The 14997-nt window shown below is 34.6% G+C and overlaps 1 protein-coding gene across 1 annotated transcript; it reads left to right on the forward strand.

Moving 5' to 3' along the window:
- Positions 1-345: 345 nt before the first annotated feature.
- LOC149023641 (protein neprosin-like) lies at positions 346-12817 on the forward strand. The gene is made up of 3 exons (XM_089143339.1): positions 346-517; positions 12053-12225; positions 12473-12817. Exons 1-3 carry the CDS (start codon positions 346-348, stop codon positions 12815-12817), a joined length of 690 nt encoding a protein of 229 aa, XP_088999465.1.
- The last annotated feature ends 2180 nt before the right edge of the window (positions 12818-14997 follow it).

Below are 14997 nucleotides of genomic sequence, written 5' to 3' on the forward strand. Positions count from 1 at the left end.
AAGACCATTAAATTCTCTTTTGACACAACCAATATTGAATTGGTCTTTGACCATTGCAGAAGGAAGGAACAAATTCAATCGAAGGAAGGGCATAGGATACCACCCGATAAAGAATTGAAAGGGTAATGATATTGTATCTGACACAAAACTTATAATCATGGGTTTAAAACCTGAAATTTGTCATTTATTAAAAGAAGCCTAGTTATTAGTAAATTTAGTAAACAGTGAAAGAAAGGACTTCTCAATCCAATGTTTCTAAGTTGCTTAAGTTGGACATCAAAAGGAATAGAAAGGAAACAAACTTGAGGACATAAGTTGAGTTGAGATAGAGAAAGAAGCAATGAGATGGAGGAGATGGAAGCTCTAGGAAATTCGGAGGTGCCTAGGGAATCGGTCATCCTGCGTTTGAAGCCTCCAAAGGTGCCTACCAATGGGGATAGATCTTATGCGGGAGTAGTGGGGAGTTGGTTGTTGCCTGAGATCGATTCCCTCCCTTCTCCTATACAAGCGGGAGCAGGTAAGTTGGTGTGGGTTCGTTTCCCTGATTTACCTCTTGAGTATTGGCATGAGAAAGTGCTTCTTTCTATAGCAAAATCTGTTGGGAGACCTGTTTCTCTTGATAGACGAACTCGTCTTGGTTCTATTGGTCATTATGCTCGAATTTTTGTTGAATTGGAGGTCGATGCTGTTCGAGTGAATGAGGTTCAGATTGAGCGCCTTGAACCAGGAACTCTTCAAGTTTTTAGTTTTCTTCAGAAGGTAATTTTTGAGGATGATATTCTGCGAAGGCCACCTGGGTCTTCATTGTAGGTTTGCTTCAAACGATTCTGTGGATGGTTTGCGGGTTCAGCCCTCTATCGTTCTCGCAGAAAACCCTCCCAGTGAGATAATCCTATTGTGGATGGGATTCCTACTGACGGTGTGAGAGTGCAGACTCCAAGCTCACTCCAACATCAGATTCGTGTGGCTCTAGAGGTGGCGAGTTTGGAGGACTCTATTTCATTCAATGAGGGTGCAGCAAAATCAGTTTCAAATTTCAAATCTACAAGGTTGGTTCCCTCTGATATGGTGATCGCGTCTAGCGAGAACTCTTCTCTTGATCTTTCTCTCTCTCAAAGTGATCCTTCTCAACTTCAAAAAATTTTAGATAAAGGCAAGAGTTCGATGTTGGTTGGTAATCTTTCAAAGAACGTAGTTACCTCTGTTGGTCCCACGACTAACCAACTTCCACCTAATTCGGCCACTAAGGATATTGGCTCTTTTGAACGGTTTGAAAAGCTTCATGAGAGGCCTTGTAGGGCCCTGCTGAATTCGGTTAGAGTGGAAGACTCTTCTACGGAACAGAATTCGGTTTATGTTGCAGACTTTCTGCGCAACAAAATTCGATTAGATTGGAAGAAACTGCATTGGACGTGAACTCTAGTTTGGATCTTCAAGTGGGGTCATGCGGGGCCCAACAGAATTTGAATAATTTTGAGCAGCTTCTTTGGCCGTGGACTCTAGTTTTGAAATTCAAAATTCCTTAGATGCGGCAAAGTGTTTTAATTCAATTGGTAAACTTCCTTTGGGGAGTTCACTAGTGGGACCTACAGATAAGCTTGAAAGTGGTTCGGCCACTCCTTTTGAATTTCAAAGGGTCCTTGTTGCAGGTAAGAGTTCTATGCAAATTGGAAACCCTTCTTTAGAGTGTTCATTGGTGGGACCTGAAGTTGCAAATATTATTAGAAGTTCAGCCATTGAAGGAACTACGGAGGATGATTTGGACTATTGTGGGGCCGATCAGAATTCGGCCAAGCTGGAGAGTTCGGCCAATGATGAAACTTTGCAATTGAAAGTAGTTCTTCCACTTTCGTCTTCGTCTATATCAGTGCGGGCTGAAGGTTCTCCTCGTCGGAAACCTGGTCGTCCGAAGAAGAAGGCTCACGCACAGAAGAAAGTAGTAACAAGTAAAAAGGTTTCTATAGCAGAGGAATTCAAGAAGGTAGATGCAGCTTTAGCGAAAGTATCCACAGTGCATCAGAGCCTCCCATTGGGAGAGGATAGTGCTGCTATGTAACTATTGTTATGAAGCTATTCTTAAAGATCTTGATTTGGATGCATCTAGACGTCCTACATTTCGTTTCTGATGACTTAGTTGTTGTCAATTATGAGCAGGAAGCAGTGAGGAAGGGTATATTGGGGGCAACTGTTGTTGCGGGTGAGCAAGGTAGGTACTAATTGCTGTATTTCTTTTCTTTTTCTTATTTTCGTTATAAAATGACCCTTTTAGCGAGAAAAAAATTAAAAGAAGCCTTGTCAAGAATGAACATCACAAAAAATAAATTAAATAACAAAGGCTTATCCAAAGGAATACTTATGCATCTGATGATATGAGTGAAACAACAATTTTAGAGTTATTTGTATGAAGCAATACCGTTAGGAATAAAATGTCAATTGCTATAAACATCAACTAATGACTTCGAAGTACTGGTTACCAAAAAAAAAAAAACTAATGACTTTGAAGTTTAAGAGGAAAAAGCATTCCAAGTTCGGTTGTACACATTCATGTTTAGTAAAATTCATATTCTGTCATCCCTTTTCCTGGTTTTCTATATTTTTTGAATAAACTCTTTTTCCCTTATTTCTTTTCCATGTCATGTAAGTTTTGCTAGTCCTTCTAAAAGTAGAAGATGAAGAGATGAATTGAAGTAATGGAATTTTAAAAGAGAACTTATAAATTAAAAGACAAATATAAAATTAAAGTATCCATATTGAACTTCAGCCTGAAACAAACACGTAAAAGTTGATTCAATTGGTTTTTGTTGTTATCTTTTTTTTTTTTTGTTGGGGGCCGGGGGGGGGGGGGTTTCCCCTCTATGTATATTATCCTTTTCTTCTTTTTAATACAAAACATCATTAAAGCCCCAGCAGCAAATTGCTTGATAGAAATTGTGCAAAGGAGTGATGTTCATCTGTAAATGCTCCATGGCCACCACTAATCCAGCTTGCTTTGAGATGGGAGGCAGCAGGTAATTCCATATTTCAGATTTGCCCCTAATGCTCCTTTCGAGTATGCACCATGTCCACTATTGGGTTTCGGAGAGTTTGGGTGTATTGGTTGCAATTGCTATTTTGATTGGGTGACTGTGATTTCCTGACATGGTGTAAATATTATAGTTCGTGTGTGTGTGTGTATATATATATATATATATATATATAAATTTCTTTATATTAATACAAATGACCTTTTAGCAAATTCCCCTCTGAGGGGTTCTCAGTTTAAATGAGATTCTACATTATCACACTAATTCCATTTCACATCGAGAATTGGATTAGCAAGTGGTTTTCTAGGACAAGTACCAAGAGGAGTGCAGCCACCTTCAAAATGAAGCATATGTACATTTGAGAATTCCAAAAGATGTTATCACATAAATGGTCGAAATAATGCAGCCAGACAAGGAGTTGGATATACATTGGAGGAGCTGGTGGCTAGATTTTCCTATCAACGTATATGTAACCTTCATATGTTTGTTTAATTTTTTTCTGCTAAAAGGTCATAGGTATTCAAAGCGAGAAGTATAAACAGCAACAATAAAACTTACATGTCTTGGAACCAAACATTCTAGCCTGCGACCGCAGTTGCCCCCAATACACCCATCCTCACTGGTTGCCACTCACATTAGTTGTCAAAGTGAAAAGCTAGAATCTGAATCTAGGGCTTCCTGATGCATCAAGATCCAGAGGCATCCAAACAGCTGCTGTCCAAGGGATGTTAGTAGCTGAATATCCCTGCCAAGCCACTGTTTTGGCTTAGAAATCCATAGCCATATTGGTTTCCCTGTAGCAATGGGTTATTTTCCAATCGATAGCATCTAAAAATGACAGCAAAGCCCTCCATCGTTATAGGAAAAACCAAGGGATCTTACACTGCTAAATGAGCACAACCACTGCCACTATATCACACTCAACCCAAAGCTTCGTCATTTTCAGCCTATCCTCCCATTCCAGCCCAAGAAAGAGAGCCTCCATTTCATATTCAAAGTTAGTTTTCACATTCAAGAAAATGCTGAAGTTCAAGATCACAAAGAGCAGCTTCATTTTGAAAAGGTCCACCAGCACCTGCTTTGCCAGGGTTGCCCAAATAGCATCTGTCAATGTTTAGGTTGACCCACCCATTGGAGGAGATAACCAAAAAACTTCTTGAGGGCATTTTGAGCCCATAATGTGATGCTTTAACCCCAAAGATCTAGCAAGAGCAAAATCATCCTAAGAAACTCTTCTGCCTTCAAGCACGATAACCAATTGAGCAAGATATGAGAAGAGACGATATAGCACCCAGTCCTTTGGAAGGCAAAGCTCCTCATACCTGTGCTTATTTCGGCCCAGCCAAATGTAGTAAATTAACAGAAAACAACCATTTAACCAAGCCACCCCTAACAAGGTTAATTTAGCTTGCTGAGACCACAATTTACTGACTCTCTAGGAGAGATGTGTGAGCATGCCAAATCTTTCCAAACTTTGTTGCCAACGACTCTCCACAGCTGCGGGGAAATGGACATTGCAAAAAGATATGGTTGACACACTCTGAAGCCTCCATACATAAACTGCAGCGAGAGGCCAAAGAGATCCCCTTAAAAAGTAATCAAATCATCCACAACGATCTTCTGATGGAAAAAAAAAACACCAACAAGAAGCTAGCTGCCTCAACAGTAAAGGCGACTTCCAAATGGCAATTGCCCAATCTACCTTCGTTGCTTTTCTTCTAAAAAGCTCCCAAGCTGATTCTATAGAAAAATCACTGAGTGGTGAGGCCCTCCAGTGACACACATCAGCAAAGGCACACTAGGAAGACAGGTTAATCTAATTAAATCCAGGAAGAGGGATTAATCTAATCAAATCCATCACCTCCTGAAGCTTTGGTAAAAGATGTCTTTTTTTAATTCATCATGAATAAAGTATTAAATTATTTAGATTTTCAGTTAACTCACAAGACTTGTATTCGGTTCAAATTTGGGTTCAAATATTGGTTTTGTTGCCCCTTACAACAGATCCCATGTGAACCAAATTATAAAGACACCTTAAAATTTATGATAGGGATAATTCCTATTGTCTCCTATACTATAGCTTAATTACAACTTTAAATTGCGGAATTCTAGGGTTTGCTCTTCAACTATTTTTTGTCTGAAAAAGGATTGGCATTTTGTTGCTTCTCATGAGAGATGAACAATGGGCAATGGGACAAAAATAAATTTTTGGAAGGTCGTTGGTTAGGAGACTTTAATGCAACTGCTCATTTGGAGATTCCTCTAAATGGTATACATTATGGTTGGATGGATCCACATATATCACCCTGTATACGTTCTACAATGTAGGGGATTCAAATCCAACTTTAGCTGGCGATGGTCTAGTAATAAGTTTCCCTTGAAAGCAAGCAATACAAGAAATTTCATTGAATTGAAGAATCTTTTGATTTTCAATAGATGGCCATGTGAATTTTCAATACTTTTTCACATCATATTCTATCCGGGATGGCCAACAGGTCATGCCAAATAATAAAGCTATTTGAATCAATATTCCTTTGATCCACCAAAGCATATATTTCAACCATGTGAATATTTGTGTAGTACAAACCGAAAGAAAAAGCAGGTAACTCTCCAAAATATATTTTCTACCTGTAGCTTTTGTAGTAATTCAAATATATTTAGTTTCACCATCATATACAGTCTGAATATGATAGCCATTTTGATGAATGTCTTTGAAACATAATAAGTTTCTTTTGACACTTATTACAAAATAATGCATCATTGATTACCAATTTGGTTCCCTTAAGTAATAATAAATTAAATCTTCTAGAGCCTTCAATCAATTTTGTACTACCAGTTATTTTATAAACTTTGGCTTGCTCCATCTTCAAATAAGAAAAATATTTTTTATCTCTTAGTATAGTATGCATCGCAGCACTATCTGCGAGCCATATATCGTCTTCACTAATCTTGGATCCAATTGAAAATTGAGGAATATCCATATTTTTCATTAAATTGAAACAAAATACATCAAAAATATATGAAGAAAATCATAAATAAATGAATTAAACTAAAAATTAAAATAAACTAATTGAAAGATAACATCACTTTTATTCGAACCCAATTAAGAAAAATAACCAAATCATCAAATATTGTCTTCAAAGAAGTCTACAGCATATAGATGAATGATGTCTATGAGTCCATTAAAATCATTTTTGTTTAAAGCAAAGTTTACTTCAATACCATTATTTTGGAAAGTCAAATCCGTCTCCACATTATTTTCCTTCTTTTTGATTGAAGATTGATAAAGCTTAACAAAAACTCTGCAGTACAATAAACATACAACCAATGGCCTTTCATTCCACATTAGTGACAAACATTATCTTTACTCTTTGAAGATTTACTTTGAGAATCCTTGCATTTCTCTTGTTTATTTTCATCATGAAGATGATAATTATTCTGTCTTTTTTCTCATCCACGTCCATGTCCAAATCCACATCCACGTCTATGGCCACATTTATAATTTTGTCTCCTTTCATTCTTATCATGAATTATTGCATTCACTTCAGGAAATGGAGCAGAACCAGTAGGACGGGCCTCATGATTTTTTTAAGGGATGATTACTGTTGTCCCCTTGTACTTTGATTTTATTACTACTTTATCCCCTATACTTTTTAAAATTACTATTCCAACCTTTAACTTTGTCAACAATTGCTAATGCCCCCCTATCGTTAAGTTCCATCATTTTACTGATTATGTGGCATCTATATATTTTTTCAAAATCCCAAAAATAACCTTTCAATTGTCTTTTTACTTAATTGCTCTTTTTTCAAGTTATAATACTACCCTTAATAGGAAAAAGTTAACTTTAATTTTACTTTTCTTTTTTAAAAAGAAACCACCAAATAAAGGAAAGATGCGATTTTTTTTTCTCTAAAAATAAATCACCAAATAAAGGAAAGATGTAATTAAATAGAAACTAAAATATTAAGAAATATCAAATTTAATTCAAAGCTGAAAATTGAAAATCACCTAATATATGCTGACCATTATGTATGTTACCAAATTTTCTATTAATTAGATATTATATACTAATTTGTTTGTAAACTTCCATCATGGTGATTATGAAAAATTTAAGTGGAATGTAAAAGTTTCAACAATCATAAGTATGTGGTCCCACCAAATCCAAAACTAATTCTAAAATATAAGATTTTAAGGATATAATTGACATGCAATATAATTTCTATAATTTTAAGGATAGTAATTATCCTTTTAAGATAACATATTATTTTAATATGCATCAGTGAGAGTCGAACCCACAACCTTTTCACTAAGAGGTGTTGGTTTCAACCACTAAAACAGCTCTGCGTTAGCTTTAATAGTTAACATTGATAATTTGGGGATGAATATTTATTCAACGTAGAATGCTCTTTACATTGCTCTCATCCAGTTTGACAGGACTGGTGGTAGACCTTTGGACTTGGATAATTTGGGGATAAATATTTATGAGATGTCATCTCTTCATATGAACAATTTCATTCATGGTTGAATTTGTGCAAAAAGTTTTTTCCACAGTTTTATATACTCAGAAAAGAAAAGAAAAAAATATGGGAACTACAAGATTATACTTACCCATCGTGGATGACTGAAAGAAAATTGAGGAAAATTTTATGCACACCGTAAAGCAAATCGGTTTAGTCGGTTGGATCGAAATCTCGGCGATCTCAACCCTTGAAATTCAGTCGAGATTTGAGAAACATTTGAGTCGCATTTAAAATAATTTGGGTCGCATTTAACGCGCATGACTCAAGAAATTTCGCTATATGATGTAGGTTTTCATCGTTTGGATCCGAACGACCTCGCTAGTGTTGCTTCCCTTCATAATTTCTTCAAAACCCAATTTGGAAAGCTTGATACATTGTTGTGTTGAGCACTTGAGCTTAGAATAAATGCTCTTCATTGGGTTAATGACTCTAATTATTATTATTATTATTGATATTATTATTATTATTGATATTATTATTATTATTATTATCATTATTATTATTATTATTATTATTATTATTATTATTATTATTATTATTATTATTATTATTATATATATATATATATTTTTTTTTTTGTGTAGAAATGGGCTTATTAAGCCGGGGGATGGGGATATTAATATACCTTAACAAGAGTCGAACCCACGACCTCTTCACTAAGAAGTATTGGTTTCACCACTAGAACAGCTCTGCGGTGGCAATGACTCTAATTAATTACTAATAAAAAATGATGACGATTCGGGGATTCAAAATCAAATGCTTTAAAATTGAGTTTCTCGTCTAAGTTGGAAAGTGTTGAGATGGTTCCAAAACTCACAAGGAAGAACTTGTGAAAAGAATATGAAATTCAGATGATTTAAATTTGAATTTTTTGTGAGAAGTGGTTCCAAAAGATAAGGACAATCCTATTTTGTCAAGAAAGAATTTTGGAAAAATCAAATCCTGACAAGAATAAGTTTTTGGAAAATTTTATTTTGTAAAGATAGAGTGGACTATACCTTATACGGTTGTAAATGAAAATTTATATCTTTAATTAAAAATATATTGTTCAAGTCACACAATGTGATGAGGAAAACTTCCATCAATTCTACCATCATTCAGTTCATTTGAATTTCAAAGTCTTAAAATTCTTGTTTGAAAAAATAGAAGTTTCTTGAAATTTGGAGCCATGTCAACACTTTTCAACTATGATGAAAAATTCAAATTTGGACCATTTGAATTCCGAATTCCCAAATCATCCTAATTATCCTCATCAATTACAACTTATGTCACTTAACTAGATGAACAAATCGAGCATATAAATAGGCCACCGTGTGTTGAATTGACCCTTCAACACGTTTTTCCAGTTCATAATGGCTTTTCTTGGGTGTGGTAAAGTGGTTTCTCAGTAACAAAGATTTGAAGGGTACCATCGCATTGTTATATTGATTAACTATACAAATTAGTTGGACATATGAATGTTCCTCATTCTCTAAAGACCATTATAGTATGTTATCTGTACTTTTTTATCTCCACTGTAGACCTATTGTAATCTATGGATGGTTTCTCTCTCTCTCTCTCTCTCTCTCTCTCTCTCTCTCTCTCTCTCTCTCTCTCTCTCTCTCTCTCTCTCTCTCTCTCTCTCTCTCTCTCTCTCTCTCTCTCTCTCACGCACACACACACACATAGAGAGAGACACCCGATGGGAACTTTGTATTGATTTTTACATTTCTTTTCTTATGCCTTTAACCGATAACAAATGGTACAAAAAAGGATACCAATGCAACAAGATAGCACGGTTTCAGCATTGGATGTTTTAACCTTCTTATTTATTTGTCTCTTGATCTTGTAGACAGAGAACGGTTTTATTGATTGTGTTGATTTGAACATGCAACCAGCTTTGTCTCATCCACTGCTCAAAGATCACAAAGTCCAAGTATGTTGTATTTCTCACCCATATATTTGTTTTATTCACCTTCATTAACAAATCAAGACTAGGGGGCATATCTTATTAAATTTGACGGAAATTTTGACTTTTAGTACTATAATTTCTTTGCAGATGGAACCAAGTATTCAACCAGAATGGGGGGTAAATATAACTTCTTCAGCTGTTGAATCTTTGCTAAGTACTTTTGAACTTGAGGAATGTCCAGAAGGATCTGTTCCCATTCGAAGAGCTTCGAAAGAAGATCTTTTACAGGCTAGCACTTTATCAAGAGAACTGATCACCAATTTCAACCGAAGCAATAGACACTTCCCTGGACAATTAGTAAGCAATCACCAACTCATATTCTATCTAATTCATGTCTCAAACTGAAACTTAATTAACCCATCTAAAAAGTGTTAACTATATTAACTATATTTTTTTAGCTGTCATTTAGAACTTCTAAGGTGTACCTAGTACACAAGACTAGTCACAATCAATCATTTTAAAGGTGTACCCATTGCACAAGACGAGTGATGTTGCAAAGTCCACAAAAGATGATAGTGTACCCAACTTCTTACTTGTACCATCCGGAAAAAAATAACCGTTTTAATATTTAAACCCACGACAACTTGTCTCTATAAAATAATCTTAACAGTTGCATCGTTCATCCCCCAAGGAGAATTTACAATTTGGATTCAAATGCAAATTAAGGTTCTTTTTTCTATCAAAAAGCATGACTAGGGAAATCTATCTTCATGCAAACAATAGGGCATGACTAAGGAAATATATCTTGATTCAAACAATAGGGCTGCACTTAAACGGAATCAGACTAATTACCATTTATTAAGAGTATCACATGCTATAATGCCTTCTTACTGGTATTCAGAAATACTTAATGAAGACTTGACATTTATTTATTTACTTTTTTTCTTTTCTTTTTTGGGTTAAAGTCCTAACAAACTTGTGTGCTCAAAAAATGCTAAGCATCATATGGCAAACAAAAAGACAATCAAACAATGCTTGTTGAGGAAAACTATACAACTTTCAACTCTTCGACAAAGGTTGTTTTAAGGATTAAGTTTGTCATTTCCAGCTAAATCATATCTAGAAAGAAAAAATTTCCATAGAACATAATTTTTAGGTATGGCTTTTACATCAAATCCAATGTAAATTGGAAAAAGAGTTAAAGTATGCTGATAAAATTGTAGGCACTGATTAATGCAAAACAGTCACATGCTTTTCTTTTTTTTCTTTAGCAAAATAATTACATGGTTGCATGTATATACTGAAGTAGTTTTAAACTATAGCAATCGAAGGAAATGGGTTTTTATTGTTCTTTCTACTGAACAAATTATTAACCTCTAGAAATTGAACATTTAGATTGCAGATGTTAACAATAATTGGCCGGGTGGTCCAATTCATGGAGCTTCTGCAACTTTTAATGTATACAATCCAACTCTTACAGACCGTCAGCAGTTTACAAATGTTCAAATTTGGATTAATGGTGGTTCAAATGAATCCCCCAATTATATAATGGCTGGATGGTCGGTATGTATTTAACAATCTAGATTTATTTGAACTCGTCCTTCACTTGAATCCTCGTCCCTTACTCGACTTTTTAGTTTATAGTCGATTGAATGTTTAATGTTATCTAACTTTATTTTCTACACTTCTTAAAAATCAGGTTAATCCAAGCTTATATCGTGACCCAGAAACTCATTTATTTACATTTTGGACGGTATGTTTAATAGGTTGGAGTTCTTTAATTTGTTGTATCAAAACATGACTTACAATGGTTATTTTGCTTTTCTTTTTTTTTTTTTTTTTTCTTTTTTCATCTACTTTTTTTCCCTTTTTCTTTTCTGGGATCAAAAGACTTACAATGGTTGCTAACACATTATATTGTAGCTAATAATTCTTGCTCTTTTTCTACATTTTTTAAATTGATTGATAATACAATGTATCACTATAATTCAATAGGACATCAAATATGATTAGTCTTCACTTTTAACAAGAACATAAAGTTTTTTAGTTGTTAAATAATAATTAGGTTCTGTTTAGTACTTGAATTTCATTTTACATTGACAGAACTTAAGAAAGGTCTTCCTTTTTCTAAGTGCTAAACCGCTTTCTCTTTAGAAGCTTAAACAATGGTTTAACTTGTTAACTTTTTCTTTTGTTTTTTTCTTTATATTGTCTCTTCAGTTTTACCCTCTCTCAATCTCAATTAATAAGAATTTGTTATTTTTTTTTTTCCTAATATTTATTTTGGGAACTAAGGTTCACCCAAGCCAGCTTATTAACTCATTGATTACATCCTAAGGAGGGTAATTTTTACATATAATATTAAATACAAAGCGGGGCTTCTTCCCTGGACCCGAGGGAATTTGAACTTGACCATTCCATGTATATTTTTCTTTCCATAGGATAAATTCAATGATATGTGATAAATAAAGACACCATATATAAACATTTACGTTTATGAGAACCCTTTCCCTCTTTGCACTTTTTAATCTATTAATTTCTTGTATAAATAATTAAAATTGTTGGTTGTTGTATGTCTTTTTCACTTTTAATTTAACTTACTTTTTGCGGGACAGAGAAAAAACTAAAATTTCATGGTGTGCAGGGTGATAATTACAAAAATGGGTGCCCTGATACTCACTGCAGAGGGTTTGTACAAACTCACAGATCAATTAGGCCAGGAATTCTTTTAAGACCTACTTCTAGTATTGGAAATAATCAGTTTGAGTTCCATCTCGCTGTTCACCAGGTATAACTTTCTTTTATCTTTTATTCCAAGTAAGTCATCGTAAAAAAAAAGTTGCATATTAGCGGCATTTGTATCTCCTCTTTGTGATTGAGGATGCCAATCTCACATAGACATGTCCTGTAAGAATAGGTCTCATACAATTAAATCGGTGTATCTTTTGATGAAACTAAATCAACAGATTGCATTTAGATCATTGTTGCTAATTCTATTGATTGTTTTCTTACAGGATCGAAATACTGGGCACTAGTGGCTGCAACTTCATGGCATGTCCATTGGTTATTGGCCAAAGAACTTGTTTAATTCTTTAGCTACTGGTGCTAAAGGTAATTCTTGGGGAGGTATCGTAAGAATTGGTTCTAATGGAGAATACCCTAAAATGGGAAGTGGAATGTGGCCTAAACAACGATATGCATGTTTTTTACATGTGATTGAGTATTTGGACAAGAACTACATTGTCTCACATCCAAGATCAGGAGGAAGCGTAAATATTCGTGTGGACAACAAACGTTGCAATGATATACGATATAGTTATGACGATGTAGCACAAGTAGCTGGTATTAATGTTGGAGGACCTGGTGGACGTTGTGGCTAATTTTTCTACTAAAATGTAATTAATGTTTATATGTTTCTACTTTGCTTTTTTTTATTATCATGAATAAATGAATATGTCTCCCTATAGATACGCTATTGTGCCTTTTTAATTATTACCCATAATTTTGTATATATAATTATGCAAGGCCTAAGAAAGTAGTCCGCTAGGCCCACAAACCCAAACAAAAATATCTAGCAGTAAGTGGCAGCACAATCACCAATTTTGGGGCAATTTTAGGTTAAAACATATATGAATCTAGAAGGAATTATCCTGAGATTTTTAGATGGATGGAAAGGTCTATAATTTTATTTTCTAACGCAATAAACAGTGACAAATTTTCTATTTCCTTGGGGGAGTTATTCTCAAAGCCACCTCTCCACTTTGAAGCACATTGAAACTACTTAACCTTGGAGGAAACACAACCAACTTCCTCTTAGTCCCAACTTTCAATGTCCTATTATTGCCATTTTATAGTTTCAAAAAGTTTTTATTTAATGGGGAAGTTAGCCAGTCGAACTAGGTAGTCATTTTCAAGTGATATTTTGGAATTGCCTATGCATGGAGGGATGTTCCCAATGCACTTTTATTTAAGCTCTTTATTGTGAAAGAATTTAAGATATTGGAATGAAAATTGAGTTTGGCCTTTAGCTTTAGAGGAAAGACTTTTCTTTTCTATATATACTTTTTAGATCTTATTATAGGTTATGAGTACTTCGTCAAAGTGGAGACTGGAGAGTAAGTCGCCATCTGAATTTTACGAGGGAGTGACATGCGAGAATGCAGAGGCACATTGAGACTCGTGCCCATGTTTGGATTGCTCCTACAAAGTCAAGTACTATTGAGGCAACGACGATCACCTTATGAGATTGTAGTTGCTCTTGTGACCATTTGTTATATTCTTCTTATTGAACCAATTGATGGTGGTGCTGCTTAGTATTTTGAGCCTCTTTGAGATTTGACTTGACTAACTTTGGATAATGACAATTCAAAGTCATGGATAACTATAATAACTTTAATATTATGACTTTGATTTGATACTGTATGCTCCTTTCTCATTCTTGGATTATACTATATTGTTTTATTGTTATGGATTGACATTGAACTAAATCCTGTATTGTTATCAATCCCACGGGTATTCGGGTGAGTCCGGGTCCAGCTGGGTGGGGTGTGACAGAAGTTGGTATCATAGGTCAAATTCATTTTAAATCCTAAACTTAATACTATATAGTGGGAGCATCTTGAATCACCAATCCATAATGACTCAACTAGGTTAAAAGTGAATAATAGGTTTCAACCACTAACTTGAAACACACAATGGAGTGAATGAGCATAATGGAGCTAACTGAAGTAATACACAATAATCATATCAAACCCATGAGTCATATTGTCACACCCAACCCAGCCGGATCCGGTAATACACCAATATGGGGGTGATACACTACAAGATCTAGGTTCACGGCCAAATCCATAACACAACGCCTATAATATAATGAGCAAATTACACTGGCACCCCAAAATGGAGGCCTTAAAACACTGACACCCCACTTTATGTTTAAAAAACACAGACACCCCAATTCAATAAACACACTACTCCATTCTGAAGTTTGAAAATTTGCTGGCATATTTTCATCAATAATATTTTCTCCACATAATTTCAATAGTAGAATTAATTTCAAAAACTACAGAAGTGTATTTATTTACAGTTTCAAATCTTGCAATTTCATGTACATCTGCAGACCTGTATTCATTTACAGTTTCAAATCTTACAACTTCAAGTGCATTTGCAGAACTATACTCATTTACAGTTTCAAATCTTACAACTCCAAGTGCATCTGCAGAACTATACTCATTTATAGTGTTAAATCTTGTAACTTCAAGTGCATCTGCAGAATTGTATTCATTTACAGTTTCAAATCTTGCAATTTCAGTTGTATTTAACAATATTTGCCGTACAAAGCTAGCAACAACTATATACAATAAATAAAACCAATTGTTAATGACAAACCACAATTGTAAAGGTAATTTAATATCTTATATTTGTTTGATTCTTAGATTCAAGAAAACACATACATTTTTATCATGATGCACTTACATTTCAAGATGAACAAGGTAAACTTCATTGTTTACAAAAACGTGCGAGAAGGTCGATCATTCTTTTCATTTTGGAATTGAAAACATAG

This window comes from Hakea prostrata, chromosome 2 (assembly GCF_041222555.1).
Source record: "Hakea prostrata isolate BN-2017 chromosome 2, UWA_Hpros_2, whole genome shotgun sequence".
In the NCBI taxonomy this organism is placed as follows: Eukaryota; Viridiplantae; Streptophyta; class Magnoliopsida; order Proteales; family Proteaceae; genus Hakea; species Hakea prostrata.